General features: G+C 37.3%; 1 protein-coding gene across 2 annotated transcripts in view; it reads right to left on the reverse strand.

Moving 5' to 3' along the window:
• Positions 1-19,487, reverse strand: part of LOC139973257 (protein FAM135A-like) — a 38,624-nt gene extending 19,137 nt beyond the window's left edge. For both annotated transcript variants that reach the window (XM_071979808.1, XM_071979807.1), the window contains exons 1-3: positions 19,330-19,487; positions 17,155-17,473; positions 8,035-8,114 (exon numbers count right to left, since the gene is read on the reverse strand). In XM_071979808.1, coding sequence (XP_071835909.1) covers positions 8,035-8,114; positions 17,155-17,231 — 157 coding nt within the window. In that variant the 5' untranslated portion in view covers positions 17,232-17,473; positions 19,330-19,487. The remainder of the gene's footprint in view (positions 1-8,034; positions 8,115-17,154; positions 17,474-19,329) is intronic.
• Between the last annotated feature and the right edge of the window lie 2,140 nt (positions 19,488-21,627).

The raw sequence follows: 21,627 nt of genomic DNA on the forward strand, positions 1-21,627 counted from the left end.
TTTATACCAAACTAGGGGCATGCCTGGGAACTTGATTTTTAAAACGTTGCGGCTACGCATTATTGTTCTACATGGTAGATTAACGGGATATGTTGCGTGTACAATAAATTATGCCCTAGACTAGAGAAGGTGTGATGCAATGTACAATAGTATCCATACTGTACAGTACCCATATTTATTTATAAAATATAAATATATACATATAATATAGAATATATATATATTGTAACACTGTTACTGTTAAGTTGTAGAGCAATGGGGGAGGGAGTTCTTTGTGGATGGTGTGGAGCCAAATTGTGTTAATTTATATCCCTTTTGTAATGAAATGGGGATTACCTCTCTTGGCATTAAGAAGACCAGTTTTAATTGTTACCAGATTATGGCTTTTGGGGCTACTCCTATGGATTGGCATGTGGTATCAGGCCTATCCTGGATTCCTGGGATTGTGATGTAACACATGTTATATTTTCTAAGGATAATCATATGATCTCATTCATCTCTGTAAAGGAGTACAGTTGTTTGGGATGGTGGGAATGCTCTGTAGTATTTGGGTATTATGTCTTAAGCTAAGTTCTAAGGTAAAGTAAACCATTTGTATAGTTCCATGTTATGTTAAGGGATTTATATAAAATGTATTACTTCGGTGGGACAAGACAGTCTACTCTGGTTGCCATTGGAAGGAACATCTTGATGGTAGGCTTCAGGGCCATGTAGCCTCAAGATTGTACAATGCAGCTAGTGCTAAGCACTCAACCTTACTGTAAGAAGTCGTTTTGTATTTAATATGTCTGGATTAACTGTACAACTACCTCTCTGGATTTATTTTAGGTATGTCTCCGTTCTCTGGCCAATTAAAACTACGATATCTAAGCCTTCTTAGGCCAAGAATCTTGAACCGGTTGACCCATGCTACCCTACAGAGGAAACTGTTACACTCCACCTCCATCGTATTTACACTGTGTAAATTACACAGTGTAGACATGTACATGTACATATACTGTATGGGCTCCTGACTGTGCTTCCATTAGATGGTCTGTGATAACAATCAAGATATGAAATCGTTTGCTGACTAAATGCCAGACTATGCATTTCTGATACATGTGTAGAAAAAATAATTGAAAAAAAAAACAGGATAATTTTTGAATATTAAATATACAAATTTTGTTCATTAGTTAGACTTGTTGTATTTCAAATGAAAATAAGAAAGTAAAACATAATAAATTTTGAAATTGAGAGACTTGCATTTTACAGACCTGATTAATCTTGATTTATATCTAGGGTGTTAAGAAACAGATAGAATCAAGATTAATCAGTTGCTTCCTCAGTCGCTTTTGTTTTGGTCAAAATACTATATGTACTATCCATGATTATTGTACCAGCCAGGCTAGTCATCTACGTACCCATTTCTGGTCAATTTCTCATAGTAACCATACTGTCGTCTCACTTCCCGCTCTACCCCACTGTGGAATAAGCTTTCCGTAACTTTTAAAGTTAAGCCTTCAGCTGCTTCTTTTAGGCCTGCATGATTAAATTACACCCCACATCGGTTTATTAAATGGGCAGGTCCAAGCTATTTGCACTGTGACGTACGGGACATTTCAGAGACTTAAATGTGTCTAAAAGTTATAAAAAATCTATTTTCCAGAAACTTTTTCTGGTTTTCATATTTGTTATTGCTGATACTTTATTACAAGCTCATGAAGATTTCCTACACTTGCTTTAGTTAGGTCCCATCTTAATTAATATGCAGTGTGACGTACGGGACCAGAGAATTTTGTGTTTTTTTTACTAAAGAGCAAAGCTGAAATCCCTCTGAAATTAGCAGGGCAGTGATCAAGCTGTTATAACTAGTGAATAGCCTAACCTTCCAAGAGCTAAACTGTAACATATTAGAAAAAAATATGAAGCCATTCCAGTTCAGTGATTACACAAATGAAAATTGTCCTGTGACGTACGGGACATGTGACGTACGGGACAATTTGTCCATATACAAATTGACTATGAAAACTCATATTTTTATTCCTGAATATACCATAACAAGCTGATTTCTACATAAAAACATTAATTTGGATATGCCAGAACAATGTCATTGGTAATTTCATGCCATATTTCCTTCTTTTTGGGATCGAAAAGAGCAGTGACTGTATACTTGTGCGATCATTCCACTACATAAAACATGGAATGTGTAAAGTATTAATCTACTCTACACATACATCAATACTCACAACATCAATTCTAGCTTTGGTAGACCACAAATCATTCAAGATGAAAAGTTTTGGTGCAAAATTGTTTTGGTATATATACTGTACAACACTGTATCATACTCCCTACTATTGACCCTGAAGTTAAAATATGATCCATCCCATTCAAGCCATACCAAAATGTCCACAGTAACGTCCACATAACAAAGTCAACGTAATGTCCATCTATTAAACTAGTACAACAAAGAAAACTAGACCTAATACTGGTTATTGAACAAACTTATGAGTGATTGTCCTCTGCAAAAATTGGGCAAGCGAAACTCTACACTTGTAACTAAAAATCTCAATGTCTACTATCTAAGTTCAGGACACAAGAACATAAGTGCACAGTCATGATAGTCACACTTCACAATACAGTAGGCCTACGACTCCACATTCTTAAAGTCGTCCACATTCAATGTCAATGTTGAATAGCATTGTAGATGATTATGTATCCAACACACACACAATTGACTTCCCGATATTTTATTGAACAACACCTGGGCTGTTGGTGGTCATCACTCAGTCAATAATTCATATGGTGCCATGATGTGCTCTTCAGGCATGCAGGGATCATAAGTTGCAACTACCACCTTTCAACAAAATAAATTTGTAAGCATTGGAAGGTTTCCAGTACAGTTTAGCTTAGTAGAAAAAAAGGATCAGGAGGGACACTAAAAGTCCCCATCAAGGACCCTATAGAGAGAGAAAAAAAACTGAAGACACAAACACTCAGACCGAATTACAATGCTTAGAGTGCTTGTTCAAAGCATTCTTAAACCCATTGACACTACTTGCAAGTACAACTTTCTCAGGCAAACCATTCCACTCATTCACAACCCTATTAGAAAAAAGTTATGCCGAATATTAATCCTACTATGTGACTTTTGGAGTTTAAGACAATGACCTCTGGTACAACTACTGTTAGGAAACATGAAAAAGTCGGTAAAGGATAAATTGTCGAAACCATACACAATCTTAAAACCTGGATCAAGTCCCCACATAACCTCCTAAGCTCCAGTGTGGTGAGAATTAACAGTTGTAACCGCCTATTATAAGGAACACTCTTTAAAGAACTAATCATACTAGTAGCCCTCCTCTGGACCTTTTCAAGTACTTCCTTATCCTTAGAAAATATGGGTTCCAAGCCTGCACAGCATACTCCAGATGAGGCCTAACCAGTGCTAACAAACTGCCTAACCAACTACTTGGTCCCCATTGGAGCCCATGCATGTTTATTATGTATAAATATACAGGGTTTCCCTCACACTATGTCCCGTACGTCACATTTTGTCCCGTACGTCACATTTTTAAATTTGATAATTAGATTTGCAGTGAATATTATTTCAAAATTTTTGGGATGGATTTTGTTGAGCAATGTTCTTAATTAGAACTTTAGAGAATATCACCAAAAAAAATTTGTTCCTCCATATCAAAATTTTAAAAAAATGGGTCAAAATTGTGACGTACGGGACATCGATATTTGGACACTAGCTAATTAGCATATTTAATTGATGAACCCCCAAACATAAAACGTCAAAATTATTGGAAGGAATGGTGTATCATGTCCCACATAACTCATATTTAATTAGTTCATATTGCTGGCAGGGAAATAGGATTCCAAATGTCCCGTACGTCACACTGCAATTTGAATTTATGCAAATTAGCAGGCTGTAATTGTTTGAATAGGCAAAAAATTTCAAAAAAATTATGAAAATCTGAAACTTCAAAAATTCAGCTTTGACATGATACCAAATTTAGGGTGCTCCAGTAAAGTTTGAAATTTGGCGTCTAGGGATACAATAGCTTGGACCTGCCCAAATCGCAACCATTGTGTTCTCTTGGGTGGGTGGTAGGATGGGGCTCGTGTTTTGGTGGAGTAGGGGAGAGGAGGAGGGAGGGGTATGTTAGGGAGGTTCTTTTTTTTTTTGTATTGTTTGGTTTTTTGGTTTCTTCTTCTTCTTTTTCAGGGAGTTTTCTACTGTACTCTCTAATCCCACAAGGGTTTTCAGATCACTTCCTTTCATATCTGTTATTTCTTATTCATTTGACTTAAATTTATTGTATTGTGAAGTGAAAAAAACAAATACATGAAATTAAATTAAATGTTTTAGGGTGCTCTACATTGCTCAATAATTGAAAATCTATTTTGAATACTATTTCATAGTTCAAACTGTAAACTTGTCCATGGACTACAAACGGTTGCATGAAGTATTTAAACATAGGCAATTTTTCTTCCTTAAAACAAACTCCCGTCAAACTCTGAAAACAATCCAGAGGACCTCGACAAATCTAAATTACACTTTGAAATATTTTTCAGCTATTTGGATCGCGCTTAAATCTGCGGGTAATATATAAGTGACATGATGGAACAATACCCTTTTGGGGCTTCTTGGTGATTATCAATGGACTACTACAGTAGTAACAGAAAGCAACATCTTTATATATTAGCCAGCTCATAAAAGTCACTTGTCATACTATATATAAAGAGCTACATGTATCCATAGCCTGAGAATCTGAGAACATAACAAGGCGACATCTTGATGTTAGACAGCTCATTAAAGTCACTTGTCATCTATATGTTATCCATAGCCTGAGAAACTGAGAACACAACACAAAGATGTGATCATGAAGCTAAATGTAATATATATACACAGATCTACTGTATCTATATCAATATCTTGATGTAGCATACTACCATTAGACTAAAGAACATCCATCATCAATTTTATAGAAAATTGGTCATATAAATGAATTTAATATATATATGTTGATATTATCAAATATTTTTACTTGGACTTTACCAGAGTGTGGATGATATGAATATCAGGGAAGATTGTTATTATAAAGTTTTGTTGCTATCATTATTTATTTCCTTTTTTGGAGGGGGTGGGGAGAGGTGGGCAGGGCTTATGATTTATCCTGACTGGCAATATTGTAATATACAGTATATCTGAAAAATTTGATTCAAGTTGTAACAGTGAGGTGGAAGGCAGCATAACTGGCCACAGTGGAGATTTGCCATGTGGGGGTGGGGAGAGGGAGCTGCTATAACATTTGAGTAACTTCAAGATGTGACAGAGTTGGAAACCCAATTTGTTATAAATAGAGCCCAACATATTTGAGGCATTTTCATTTGTCCATGTTAAAATGACTGGAAACAACAAAAACACTCACAAATTTGTCTTGCCCCGGCTGCCACCAAAAAAAAAAAGGCAGCAAAATGTGATCACTTTGCAAAGCATTTTGCAAATATGCTATTTACTAAACACTGTACAGTAGCTATCAGACTTTGTTATTCCCTTGTACCAGCTACATTGCAGTACAGTGTATGCAAGTGACTTGACTAGTTTGACAGTTCGTGTTGTGATGAGCAGCTGCCTGGTATATTTCGTTGATCCATCTTTACAACCTGTTAGGCTGTTGATATAAGTTCTTATGTGCTGTCACAACAGACACATGGTCTATCATGTACAGTGTGATTCACTCAGTCATTATCCACCCAGAAAAATACTTTGACATGCACAGTAACTAAAACTGATAAGAAACACAACAAAACAATTAAAAAATTTTGAAAGGGTACTTTATTTAAAACCAATTCCCCATCTGGAATATCTGCAATGTGACATATTTGTAAAAATATAAAATGCAATGTGACATTTGAAGAATAAAGTGCAACTCCCGGTACATGAGTGTAAGGGTTTATAGACCTTTTTAGCGAACAGAATGTACTTTATTGACATACAGTATCCATATGGCTAGTTTGCCCATGGATGTAGCATTCTGATAGTGCACTCTACACATGGTAAATAAAGAATGCATAGGATGTGAGGGGACAGGTAAGCAAGGAACTTAGGAAGTGTACATGGCCTTCAGCTTGTTCATTTAAAAACTTGCTCAAGTAATGGAGATCAGTTTTTTTTTTTTTGGGGGGGGGGGGGTTTCTAGCCTCAGATGCCCATTTTTTTATTTTTTTGCTTTTATAGTTCAAAGTACTTTAGTACTAATCCTTTGAGAAAGTTTTGTACTGTTTGGCATTACATCAGTTATGATGTACATGAAACGGTAGCTACATCTGAATGATTTCACATAAATTTCAATTCTGATTAAATTGTAAATTGTGTACACAACAAAAGTCACATACTGTATTAAGGTGAGTATAGTGACATAGGCCTCAAATATCAGTTTTTTACTGGCTAGATGCCAACTGGATTTTGTAAAATTTGCCAGTACCAAAAAAAAAAAAAAAAAAAAAAACGGGACAGTTACCATTGTTGTTTAAATTGCATTAATTCAAGAAGCAAGAAAATTTGTCTGAATATGATTTTACCCAAATTATGATTTTATTTACTGTGCAGTTTGCATTTTTTATTTATATTAGCAAACTCCGGCACAATTTGTGAAATTGTGGGCCTTTTGCATGAACTAAAACTTACTATCTGAGCAGTTGCCTAGGGTACAGGTAGACAGAAAAGGGACAATTTAGTTGAGAGATTACAAGGAAAGAAAAAACAGCAAATGCTATGTACCCCTTTAAACATCATAGAATTCTCCATAATATGTTACTCAATAATTACAAACATTTTTTTCATAAACAAACAACTAATTATGATAGAGAGGGATTGATGAAATATTCAGATTTTCAAATTCAACGGACTGTGCTGAATTTGAAGATACAGAGCTCAGATCATTTTCCACGCCAAGTTTCGGAAATTAAACAGTTTAATCTATAAACCGTTACAGGGATTTAAAGTTGCCTGTGGGCTGAACAATTGTTATTTCGATCCACCTTTTGTACAGGTATCATTCAGCAAGGAATTAGACCCATGGCTATAAAATTCATATAAATTTATCCAATGATCTGGAATTAATTTAATTTTTAACTCATTAAAGTCTGAATATTTGTTATTTTGATGGCAAGGGCAAGGCCTGTGTAACGATTTTACCTACTGGAAATACCTACTGCACAGTAGGTTTATGGTACAGTGTCAGAAAGGTACTTGAAAGGGAACGCAAGTATTTTACACAGCCTGAAAGCCAAGGTTTTATGGTATTAATATAAATAGCATCCACAGGCAAAAAAATATGTGTACATAACATCATTATCTGAGAGCTTCAATTTAATAAGATTTTGTTTTACAGTGACAATTTGAACAGAATGGAACAGTTCTTTAGACTTTAGTACAAGCCATGTGGACATGGGAATAACCCGCTCGGAATTAGGTCGTGACCTGATGAAGAGGATGTGATCAGATCACGGGTTAATAACCCATATGAAACCACTCATGATCAGATCTAGAAGGACCATGATCACTAAACAATGCATTTCTTGATGATGAGCAGGTTTTCCTATAGATATGAACACAGTGTAAGCACTCTAGTACCCCAATTATAGGCATTGAAGACTCGCCCCAAACCGCGTGCCGCACTCTGAAAAAGTTAACTTTCCATTGCTTGCAAGTTTTCTGCTTGTCGCTACAAAATGCAGACAGTAATGAAACGTGATACCTTGTTATCTTTTATCTAGACCTGAGATGTACACTGTGTTGTGGGTATCAATTGACCATAGTTGTATGTATTGACTGTACACTAGTGTCTAATTACCGACGGTAGCAAGCTGTGTGTGTATTTTATGGGATCGATGGTGGTGTCTAACACTTCTATTACACCTCATTCGAAACTAGGTCAGATTTACCGACATGAGGCGTTTCTTTGTGCGCGAGTCTTCACACCCTTTAACTGAACACAAGTCAGTGCAGCAATAACACTGATTTTGTCACAGTAATTTACTCACCGTAGGATCTCGGCAGAGTGACCTCATACTGTAACGGTGACTTGGTTGAAGATTTGAGATGAAGACGAACTTGATAAAAGCTGAAAAGATATATAAAGCATTCTTTAAAACTTTTTTTTTTTTTTTAATTGATACCTTTAATGTTTTGCAATTATTGCTGAGACTTGTTTGTCACTTTGTACATATGATGAACCTTCAACCATTGAGGACGTTCGAAGGTGAACAGACAGATCCGTTTTATACGAAGAAAATAACTAAACAAGATTGCATTCAACAATAACTGTACAGTTTATTAATAAGTCTAATCCATTTTAACTCACTAGAGATTGATACTACTGTACTACAGTAACACACATTATAAATGGCTCCACATCACAACTGCTTGACATTTATCAGCCTGGGCTCTCTTATCTCCATCCACAACTATCGGCACAACTTACATACAGTATATAGTCCTTTACTCTCACAACTCTCCCAGGCTAACACCACCTTGTAGGCTGTTACGCACTCATAACATTTAATGTACAAACAAAATAACACCTTAATTGTGCACATTGCCCATATGTATACATTAGTACAGCACAGTGTACACAAATTACAATCATTGAGATCAACAAGCGTTGCTTAATTGTTGCCAACTTTTGCAGGCAACTGTAGGTAGCTTTGAGTATGTGTAAATTTAGAATTGAGAGGTAAGGGAGGAGGAAAGTATCACATACAGTAGGGATCCAGGTTTCCTGCACACCCTCCCTTCGCCCTCTTAAATCTGCTTCAACCCTCATCTGTACCCCTTAATTTCTCGTTGAGCTGCTGAATGGCATCACAACTAGCAGCAGTCCATATTGATGTCATAATCTCACAATACTCTAGAATTAAATTCAAACAACACTGGGTAATATTTTAACTATGTGACAATCTTTGAGCAAACCATGTCAAACATCAAGGACTATATGGTAAATGAAAATTATTAAAGGGGAACCATTAAATCTGTAGCCATAGCCTAATTCATGTATTCCACTAAAACGAAATGCGAATGAAAGGAGGAGGATGAGGATGTTGAATAGAAATGACCAATCAAGCAACCAGGGGGACAGTACTAAAATAAAAGAGTAGCCTACTGGTCAAACTTAATTCCAGACATTGTGAAGTGAAAGTGCTTTGGTTGTGAGAAGACAGGTAAACATGTACAGCATCTCAAAGAATTAATTAAACTGCCTCATCCTCCATCGCGATCTCTTTCACCCAGGATCTCTTCTGTACTGAAGTATTTACATTCAGATACCAGACTGCGTGGTATAGAGACAAACATTTCCTTCACTCAATTCCCTCACTTCAATGCCAGTACAGACAGCTTCATCCACCCATGTATAAACATTTCAATGCCACAGCCGATGTATCCTACAGCAATGTACAGTACATACAATATACATACAGTGCTCTACATACATGAGAAAGAAGATAATTTAATATTCCTAAACTCGATTCGAAAGAGCTTTTTCCAACACAGAGTGTTCATGTACAGTAGTATAGTAGGTACTGTACAGTACTTAGTCAAATTTTCCTTTTTTCAAATAATCTGACTGGAGCTGAAGGGAAAATGTATATATTGCTATAACTACACGTACATTCAGCACTTTGTGAATACTTCTGTTGATCAGCACAAATTTATGTTAAAAGAGAGAAAATACTGTTCTAAAGCAAGCTGCTCATTTACTGCAAAATGCCTGTTTTGTTATTAAGTACATATAGTAAAAGGGCCTGACGTTTATATCTCCTAATGTACATAGCAGGGTCTTCTTCAGATACTGACTGTCAACATGACAACAAACTAATGAAAGAACACATACAGTACCTGTATATGTTGGCTGAATTATATTCATGATATGACACTTTATATGCAGTATCACTCATCAAGATGACAAACTTATATCTTATGACTCTAGTAAACATGCAGAACACTAGACTATAATTGTGCTGTATAATACTGGTACAGTACAGTATGTATGTCCCTCAAGGACAGAATGTTTTGTAAGTACAGTACTACCAAAGTCTGATCATGTTCTGTATAAACTGTCAAATCCTGGTCAGTTTGAATTAGTTCTCATCTATTCAATCAGTAAACCAGGTTTCAATATGACATTGTTAATATCACAGATTTGATGCTGTTTCAATTACACTGCAGTTCTTTTCTTCATTATTGATCATACTGTACCTCAAAAGAATGCTGTTATGCTGGCCAAAATGTTTCATAGAACCAACTGAACTCTTAATAACCCCTCCCCCACCCCCGCTTCTTTTTTTTCCAGGCTCCTATAATAACCTATCCTGCAATGGTATTTGCTAATAATGAACACTTCACTGGATTCTACTGATCATATCTCATAACATGCTTGGCCACTGATCAGGAGATGCTACTTGCAAATACTGTAGATCATCTCTGTAGTGCTAAGCTACCAGCCAAATACAGTAACTAGACACCGTAAGGTCAGGAAGGAACGGTTGACTCCCCAGAAGAACTAAATTAAAGGAACAATAAACTACAGAAATGTGGAAAGGACACAAATGCAAGTATATTGATCAAGGCATTTTAGCTGTCTTATTGACAAATCATACAGGCTGCCTAATGGCTCTTCAACTCAGAGCAATAATACCTTTACCTCCTCCCCTCTCCCCCCTTTCTCTTCGTGGATGGATACATTCCCCTCCCTCTCTCACCTTTCCCCATAGTCCATTGCTGCAAATATTCCACACTGTGAAATTTCACAGTGTGGCAAGTACCTGCATCATGTTTACATTACATTTAAATGTTTGCCATTCTTTGAGGCACATGACATACATCTTAGCCTATTTTTAATTTCCATTAAATTGCCCCATATTCCCATCTCATAAATACATTGGTCTACATCATGTACAGCAAAGTCTGCAGCCTGTACAGCACTTTAATGCAGTGCTGCTGCAGCCGAGCGGATAAAGGCGGTGGCATTTGAAGCAATGAGGCTTAGCAATTGGGAAGTTCGGGGTTCGTTCCAAAGGTGGTCATACTGTAGTACTGTAAGGTGGGTTTTTCATCCATGAGCAATCTATGGTTTTCCCATCCGAAATTACTTTCAAATTTGAATATATTTGAGATAAAAATGTCGACTTGGAAGCCACCGCACAGGAAAGTTGTAATCCATAGGCCCTTGAGGGCTTCTCCCACATTTGTGGCAACTTAAAAGCGTTGTTAAAGTAACTGCCTGATTATTAATCATATAATTATCATTATTATTAGTAATGCCACAAGTTTACATGACTACAGTATATAAACAGCTAAAGATATCCGTAGGATGACATTATACAATATGTACCAGTAGTATTAGGTACTTGTAACATGATCTAAGATCTCATTTAAATAAAGAAGACCAGTAGTGACATTCAACGACATGTGTAGGTCCCTAAGTAAAAAACCTATATAACATCTGACTCATCCAACCCTGAATAAGGAATTGTGCCGAGATATGACGCACACACAGGCAGGCTCCCAATAACTTTCCAGAAAATTATCATTGATTGCCAGAGACAGATTGTGTGAGACACTACTGTACTGTAGACAATATATCTGTCAGGGTATTAATTCAGTAGTACCGAGGATAGATCAGATCTTCTATATAACTAACAGAGAGCACAGAGAAGGCCGAATATGTATAAATTTATACATGTACAGTATGTAGGTAGAGGCAGCTAACAATTGAATGCATACAGTCTGTACTAGTGTACTATATACCTATATACCGGGTACACAGTATTAAAATACTACATACTCTGAAGCATTATAACACGCTGGTGGCTTACCATTTCTATAAGAAAACAAAATTAATATCAAGACGGATCTGATCTAGTTGAATTCATCAAAGTGGAAATAACCTGTCACTGAGAGGAAATGAGGATATATACATGTACAGTACTGTTACTTCTAAATCATCAGTGAATAATTAAAGAGACAGATTGACCGAGCTGCCTTGGAGAGCTTTCACACGACCGAGCAGATCCTTCCTAACGAGCGCTCAGTTTAAGTACCTTCGTTAACTAGTATAGTCAGTATACTGTATAAATTGCCTGTAGGTCTAATAGAAAGTCAAATTTGAAACTTCCTTAGTGAGAGTAAATCATGGAATTTACCTGCACGATATGGTGCACCGAGTGATGTGGTTAGATGTAGGGTAAAGGTGAACGTTGATTCTCTACCAACCCCCGGGATGTGCTCAGGAATACTTAGGGAGAGGTCTCAGGGATGGGGTGCTTAGGTGGCAAATGGTGCAATCTCTTTCCTATTCTGGAGCTAACTTCTGTGCCAAGTATTCACTATTCACCCATATTTTGGTAATGGTAATTTGTGTACTACAAGTCCATACATGCACGTACACACACATCTACAAATTGTAGATCTCCTGTACAAAGTCAAACTTTTAATCATACAGCACTGTATTGCTACTGATTATCAATAGGGATGGTTGTATGTACATTGAAACTGAACTACTATACAGCAAAGCTGTTAGAGAACTCACCAGTTAGTCTACGGAATCTAGATTATATCAATAGTACTTCAGCACCTGGCAGACTCTCACTGTACATAAATAATCATTTTGCAGATTGGCTTTCCGGATATGAAAACATCAATATCACTGCAATGTCAAACGTGAGAACTGACACGATCTGATGTGTAGATAATTCATCACTATTTGCACCAGACGGGAGGTAAAATATCAAATTAATTCTACAAATTCTGAAACTCTAAATAATACCTAATGGTACAGAAGGGGTGTATTTCAATAAAGATAAATGAACTGTACTGTGCGTAATTACAGTGTGTCATGAGATGATCCACAATTAGAGATGGGAAGGAAAAGGTGAAGTGCTATAATTTAACAACAATTTGGGTGACAATATGGTACTGAGTGAGGGGGAGAGGTGTAGAGCAGGGAGAGCAGGGAGAGGGTGAGAGGGGGGGTGGGGAGAGGGGGAAAGAGGTAGATTGTGAGGGGGAGAACAGGGTGACAGGGAAAGAGAAGGAGGGTGTGAGGGATAGAGTGTGATAGGGAGAGTGAGGAAGAGGGAGAGATGGGGCAATTGGGTGGGATAGGATAGAGAGGGGGAGACGGCGAGAGGGATCGTATTATCTCAAACAGGGATGCATGAATATATAACTTAGACTTAGCCCTACAGTATGACAGCCATATGTATGTATTGTATGTATGTATTTTAGATCCTCCTGCAAGCAGGAACTCGCGAAGAAGCCATCATTGGCTTATCAAAGCCGCAAGCTGACCGAATTCAGTCTCTTAGATTCATATTCAATGTTTATGATTATGAATTGTCAACAGCTCTGTAACTGGACGACATACATTAATCTTGGAGTGACTCAAACTCGGGACCTTATGATCGTAAGGCACCGGCGTTAACTGAGCTAACACTCAATAGTAGTTCTAAGAACAAAGAAACAGGGTAAAAGTCAAATTTGCATTGAAGTGTTGTTGTTTTTTACCAAAACTGAGGAGTATTGATGTGTTTATGAGCTACTGTACAGCACAATTTGCTGACCAATCTGTTGTTAGTAAAACTGGACAAACGAAAAGAATATTCTTACAACCAAACTCAAACTTCAAAACTACTTTGTTAATATCATTATATACAGTATGCCAATATGTTTGCAAACAATGCCAAACATATCTACTTTGTCATACTGTAAGTTGTTCTACACAAAGAAGTCTAGGAGACTCCTACATTGTGGATCACAAGTCTGGATAAATTTATGAATAGTTAAATTACTTTACCTTTTAAACTTTTTTCCAGTCAATACTGAAGTCATTAACAAACAAAAAATGCCACTGCCTTCTCACTATACTTTGACATTGAAAAAGTTAACGTATCTTTGGTAATTTCGGTGAACATCCTTGCCAAAAGTCCTTGGAATTCATTGATTTCAGAACTTCCTTTCTCTGCAGATTGATTATTTAACACATGTAAACATAAAATCTACATCTGTCGGTGAAATTTGCTAATGGAGAATATTAAAATTCCATTTGTAAATTTTTGTCCACAATTTAGATTGAAGTGCATATAATCTGTATTTGGAAGGATATCTGTGGGCCCTGGAATGAAATCAATTAAATTCCAATTCTACTGTATGTGTTCCTTTAATAGTCCAATATTTCAGCTGAACATGTCACATACATACATACAGTATATAGAAGAAAGGGCAAGAGAGTAATGCTGTGAATCCCAAAACTCACTAGTTTGAGCAAAGTACTTTACATATGATGGTGTACTTACTGGTCTTCTCATGTATAGAGTTCAAATACATACACCCACATATATACTGTGCATACCACAGCCTATAAACTGGTAACATCCTTGCACTGTTCCCCTTATGACCTTGTCTGGGATCACTGCCCTCTTCCGAAGTACCTACCGTTACTCCCCTCCCCATATTTCCCAAACGAAGTTCTTTCATACACTGGTGGCATGGTTTTGTGCCATACAATGCCATATATACATTCAACTTGCTCATCTCACCAAAATGTTCCAATTTTAATATTGTTCAAGATTCCAAGTACTTTTTTTACCTGGGCACGAAAACCAAACTACCGAACGACTCATCCGCTCTCAACCCCAGTCCCCTTGCATCGAGACTGTGACTAAATGATCATCGTCGGGTGTGCATCACCATTCCCCTTGAAAGGGAACAGATACTACACATGATCTTAGCCAAAAGGTTACTCGTGTTTGTAACACAAAGAATTTTTGAATCTCAACCAAGGTCCAATCCAAAAGTTCTTACCGGACTATAACTGTTGCTGCAGAGCTTATAATACTGAAGCTACATGTATATCAAGCAAGGAAAAGAATCCATTCCTCAATACTGTCACAAAATTTCCTGATGAATTTCACTCTTGAAATAAAAAAAAAAAGAATATCCTCCTTTTCACCCAAAAGGTCTAGTAAGGCCCGGTCACACTATACCGATTTTTTATCGGAATACTATCCGATTTTCCCGGAGGAATCAAAACAGCCTGTTTTTCGTTCGGGTCTTCTAGCCACAGTGATAAAGGACCTGATTTGCTATCTGTTGAGACATTCCGATGTGGAATAGCCCTCTCCTAACTTTTAACATTGACTCTGTTTCCTTTTATTGGATAGCTATCTGATTTCTCTTCTGATTTCTCTAGTTTTTATCGTTTTTCGTCACTTCAGAATGTAGTCCGTTCCAGAACCCCTCAGATTTGGAGTAGGTATTCGAATATTCCACTGCATTCATTACATTCACTACCACAAACCTCACTCTTCGGCCTAAAATCGGAAAAATCGGACCGTATTTCGATAAAATATCGCTGTAGTGTGACCGGGCCTTTACTGTACATATGGCAGCTCAGAGCCACAGATTGATAAGACAAATTCAGTATAAAACCATATCAAACACTGCAATGCTTACATCTTCCAATGGTGATAGTGGACAGCATGCAAAGTATACAAAGGGATTCTATAGTGAATGTACAAGATTGCAAAGTGGATTCCCTCAAAGTGTTTGACAGTTATCCCAGTGACGAATGGTCAAATTTTCTTTCGTAAGATTGTCCAAACAGCAAAGCAGCAAGTTGTCCATAAAGATATCTGTGTAATGGCCATCGAGTCTCTTTTAGTTAGTTTTCATATCGTAAATAAAGTCTCAACTTTCAAGACACGGGTACAGTACTCATGTTGACAGTAGAATTCTGTCACATGAAGGACTGTGTTAGCATAACATTTTACTCATATTTCATTTATGTTCATTTCATTTTTTTACTTTTGTTCTATCGCAACATAAGTATGACATATGTATTTAGGAGCAGATAAGAAACAAAACTTGTGATTTGGAAGTGTACTAAAAAACCTATAGGGCTTGTGGGGTAGTGACACTCCCTGAAAAAATACAGAACTTTACAATTAGAAAAGAGAACCAAAAATCAAAACAAAGAGAACCACCCCTTCCTCTCCCTTCCCTCACCACCCCTTCCTCTCCCCCAGTTTCATTTCGCAGTTCTAGTACATATTGATGAAGTGATTTTGTAAGCTTTTTCTAAAAGCAACTAAAGTAGGCATCGCCTTTAAAGTGAAAGGTAGGGGATTCCAAAGTGCGATGGCCCGATGATGTAAGCTATTTTTAGAGAAATTGTTGTGACATTGTCTTGTGGGCAGGTAATCAGCTTGCCTAGTATTGTGAGCATGGATGTTTGAGTTTTGTGTATGAATCTAGCCTAACCATCTGTTTATTAGCTGAAATTGTGACGCAGTTATAAGATATCAATGGAATACTTCCATTATTGCTGTTATCTTCAATCACATGGTAGCCTAACACCACACTAAGTCAATGGGAAAATCTTGCCTTACCATCGGTTTGCAAAAACAAACAAAAATCACACTTTGCATAGGATTCGGGTAATAAACTAGGAACCGGGTAGTATCGCGTCAGGTGGGTACCCGGATACCCCGTGCAAACACTAACATCCATGAACCAAAAATTTACTATAAACAAGAAAAATTGCACATAATTGTAGACATTAATCTTGAAAAGTTGATTGATAGTAGACAACAAAAGCTGTGCATGAGATGAGGTTCTTCCAGCATTTTTCCATTTTCAAATTTGAATTTTTAAGCAAAACTCTCACATGTGCCTTTTTCAGGCCTAGTTTTATTTTCTTAAAGTTTTCACCACTTCAACAGAATTTTACATCCAAGAAAACCTTTAATTGCATACTGGAAACCATTTAATAAAACTTTCACCGGTATTACCAATAAATTATACATTTAATTAAAAAGTATACTATATATTTGTTCCTTTGCCTTTCTATCTACACCAAACTTCACGGCCAAATATTATACTGGTATTTCATTCTGTATTACAAATGTAATAAGTACCCATCAAGGTTTTCAGCCAATTTCATGTTTTATTTAAATTAATGGAGCAAAACATTAAAGAAATTGAAGACAGATGACATTCTCAAAACTACAGTCCTAACGAAGAAGATTAAACATCAACTAATCAGTCATGTAGTAAAACAATGATGAGATCAGTGAGATCAGTTGAAAAGTATCTACAGTACTTACCCTCTTTGAAATAAATCTATATTGTGGAACTTGCCAAGTTCAACAGCAAATTCCAGAGTTGCTTGAAGGTCCAACATGATGGCTTGGCATAGTTTTAGTATTTTAAGTAACACCTGTTATTCCGTAAACTCATTTTCCATCAAAATGAAGTAATTCCTTCGCTCTAGATGACTTTGGGATCTCCGTGGTCCTGGAGATGTGTACCCCGAGATGGACCTATTCTTTCTCAAGTTTAGTGCTCTCTACAGAAAACATTAAAACTTCTTGATTCTTGCTGTGTCTGTTTTATCCAAGGATCTTCTTGAAATGTTTGTAAACTCTGTGGAAAGAAGACAAAACCTTGTTATATATAGGAAAGACAAAGTCCTGAAGAAATAATCTAAGTCAATCTAAAAATATGCAATTTTATGGTCCACAGCTTGCATCAGTAAGTGTGTCAGTTTGATCTGAATGGTTGATAAGACTATGTACAGTAAGAGATGATGACAATTGAAATTACTATGCACAGATCTTGTATCTACAGTACTAGCACCATTTGTCCGATCAAATTACAGTACATTTAAACAGCTGCTTGTGTTTATTCACAAATTTCTCTTTGAAACTTACCAAACTGATATGACTAAATAAACACAGTTCCCAAGATGCTTATATTTCATGACTGTAAGGCAGACATCAACAGATGAATGCTAGTATATTTAAATAAATATAAAATATAAATATTAAAAATAAATAAAAACAATAACACACTTAGTGACACTGTCTGTTTTAATCTTCTGCCTAATTTTGGTCAAGACACATTCAAATTAAAAAACAGCTTTTCTTTTCGAAACACAACAAAATTTGTCCATGTTAGCTTTATACTGACGAGAACTTAACGAAGGACTTAAAAAGAACAATGTGATCCTTCCTGTTTGGATAAACCTTTTCAAATTGTAACAAAAGCAATATTTTTAGGCATAGAAACAGTTGCTTTCATGGAATAATTTTGTGTTCAAATTTTGTGCAGCAGTTTGAAAGCTCTGAACTGTCTAGTAAAATACTACGGATTCCGTGTACAAACACTGCACTAATTTGTATTGTATAGCAAGTTACCCATATTTGCATAGCACTTTGTGATGCGATACTTGATACTGGATTTCACCCTGGCTTTCAACCTAGGGAGGTCAGTGACATGACATGTATCAAAACAGAGGACACATCGGCATGGAGAACCTGGTAAGGGCCCAGGGACAACAATGATGCTTGGGCCACCCTTGGTGCTACTCTTTATTTTTTTAACTATAGTCAGGCTATTATGAACATTATAAGACACTACTCTTTATCCCATATTATTCCCAGGCCCCTTTGTATTTTCCAGAGACCCCCACTTGATCACAGGCTCCAGGACTGCTATGCTCCCCACTCTCCAGACTTCCCCTCTAATCAGGTCTCTAGCCATGTCTGTGACTAAGTCATGCCTGGACTAGGTTATTGTCCTTCATATGAAAGTACTGGGCTATGCCTATATTAACCTGGATGATATGGCTACCGTATGATGTAGGCTACCGTGAGCATTTCAAAGCTGTGAGAAACCCTGCAGATGGTATATGTTAATGTTGTTAAATAAAAATGGTCATACTTGTAAATTTACAGAACAAGTGGATAAAATTTCAATATTATTATGATGCTGAAAGAGCCCCTTTACAATTGTATGTAGCCTAGGCCAAGATGTCTACTTGTTTTCACAGTGACTCAAACACTTGCCTATAGGCATAGCCCAGTAGTTTCATATTATGAGGGATGAAAATAGCCACCACAATTAGACTGGTTTCATTGGCTACATTGGCTAGTGCCATGAAAATGGTACGTTTCTCGATGGTGAAAAGTACCATTTTTATGGCCTAAACTGAGGCAGAAACTACTAGTAACTGTATACACCTTACATTTGCTAGTCTCGCCTATGGTCCCGAGCCAAACGTTAGGTTTTATTAATTTTACCTAGGATTAAGCTTAAAAGTTAGGCCGAAATGTTATCGCCTAGCCTATTATAAGTATACTATTAGGCCACTGCCTATGCTACAATACAACGTACAACCTGTCAATTGTCATTGTCTCAGTCAGATTAGTTAGATAAGCCTAGAATAGATATAAATAATAACACATATCATTTGTGGAAAAGGATCTAATGAATCTTACTCGATGCCGGTCTCGTACTCCTGGCCCCAAAAATGATTTCCGATGGTTATCACAACGAATCTCGATTGTTGGTTAGGATACAGTATAAATTATTTCAAAAGCCTACAAGATGAAATAGGCTAGGTTGTAAATACTAAAATATTATCAGAGATTGTTAAGGGAAAAGAAGAGACATTTCCGATGTAAAAGTGAAACGGAAGGAGATTCTCAGTTTGGAAGGACGCCATTACTTTCTGGAAGGTAAACCGGTGGAACAGTATGCAATAGAGATCGGAGATGTGATGTTTTTCAATATATTGCAAGGACAATCTAACCAAACCACTGCATAGCTCAGGGTTGTCCAACCTACGGCCCGCGGGCCACAGTCCGGCCCGCCGCAGGGTTTTCATTTTTTCATTTATTTTTCCATTTTCTCACAATGTTTATATAATAATAGGACTGTGAAGACAATACCATGCAAAGAAAATAATAAGTAGTAATTCAAATAAAAGAAAAATAATGGAAATTACGGAGAGAAAATGGTGGAAGGGCTTGGAAGCCGTAGCTTGTACAAGAAGCCCACCAAGAATAAAGGTAACAAGTATAAAGTATATGGGCATAATAATAAAGCCCCTTACAAAGAAGACCTATACCCCCCCCCCACCCCTAAAATAAACAAAAAAAAAATCATTTTCGGGTTGCGTCTGGCCCGCCAGAGATGCTTTACGGTGCGAACTTTAAGTGAGCAGATTTATTGATAACAATTTGAAGCTATATAATCAATCATTCGAACCTTCTGGGTCCAAAAAAACTGATACAGGTCAGTTTGTGTGACACTCTCAGCGGAGGGGGGGGGGGGGGCAGCTGGACTTTATTCATCTGTTTTATCAGGAAGGAAAATAAATCAGTGCGCTCCGCGCGCAGTGCTCACATTTTGTTGCCTTGGGCTTCTTTAGTGATGTGCCCTCCATGTGCCCCTCCCCCACCCCCCAGATTGAGTTGTCTGGAGACGCCACTGTTCCCTTTAAGGGACATTGTTTTTCTTTGCAACGACCTCAATCATCCCGGTGCTGTGGCCGTGTGAATTAGGGTGTGAACTGATCGAGCTGCTGCAGAATTTGGATAATGTGGCCGTGTGGATTCCAAACTTGAGTTAAAATATTGAATTGGAAGCCACCCGACGTGTAAGTTGTAATTCATAAGCCATTGCGCGGCTTCTCCCACATTTGTGGTAGCTTTAGCGTCGTAAAAATAACTGCTGATTGTTATTATCATTATTCTTTCTACTTTGAAAGCGTTTGCTGATGACACCAAGTTTTATGCCAAAAAAATCCTCATAAAGAATTGCTGATTTATTCAGAACGAATTAAAGTAAAGTGTTCACCACTTCTCATGCATGACAAAAAGGTTTTTAAATGTTAGCATAAAAGCAAGTTGATGAACGTAAATCCGAGGTATTCATACAGTCTTGGTGAAGAGAGGCACCAGTAGGACGTTTATGTCGAAAGGTTTCTAGTTCATAAGTTGACTACACTGTGCAGCCATAGACAGTGTATAGTGAGGTAATAGTGTTTGGTATTATTAGGAGACATTTTAAATAAGTTAAGGAAAGAAATTGTTGTTAGATTACATAAGCATTTTGTATGGCCACGTGTTGAGTATTATATTCAAACTTGGAATTTTAACTTTCAAATGTGATCGTACTTCGAGATGCATCGTCTGCAGCCACCACATTGTTGAATCCAATTCCATCACCACCAGCCACAGCATGCAACTCACACACAAGACTAAGGGTCACATCACTTGCACTACCACCAATGTCATCTGTCTGATCTCTTGTAGAGTTTGCGGTATCCAGTATGTTGGCGAAACCAAAACCACCCTCAAGAAGCGATTTTATGGTCACAGATCCACAGTCAAAACAATGAAGACTGAGACCCAGTTGGGGAACATTTTAATCTTCCCAACCATACCATTAACGACATGTCCTTACAGGGGATTGAATCCTTAGGTAGCCGTCCTGACCTAGTACGAATCAGCAGAGAGAGGCTGTGGATGCAACGCCATTGCACCATTCAACCTCATGGGCTGAACATTCAGGAAGGACATGACTAACTTTTCTTCTGTCCCCCACTCCTTCTCCCCGTGTTCCCTCCCCCCCCCCTCCACTCATCTTCTCATAGCTCTCTTCCCCTCCTTTTTTCTCCACACCTTTCTGTCTTTGTCCCTCTCCAGTTTATTCCCTACCCTGTTCCTTTAATCTTCTCTTTGTCCCTCCACTGTTTATATCCTACCTCTCCTCTTCCCCTGTTGCTTTCT

This window comes from Apostichopus japonicus, chromosome 9 (genome assembly GCF_037975245.1).
Source record: "Apostichopus japonicus isolate 1M-3 chromosome 9, ASM3797524v1, whole genome shotgun sequence".
NCBI classification, from domain to species: Eukaryota; Metazoa; Echinodermata; class Holothuroidea; order Aspidochirotida; family Stichopodidae; genus Apostichopus; species Apostichopus japonicus.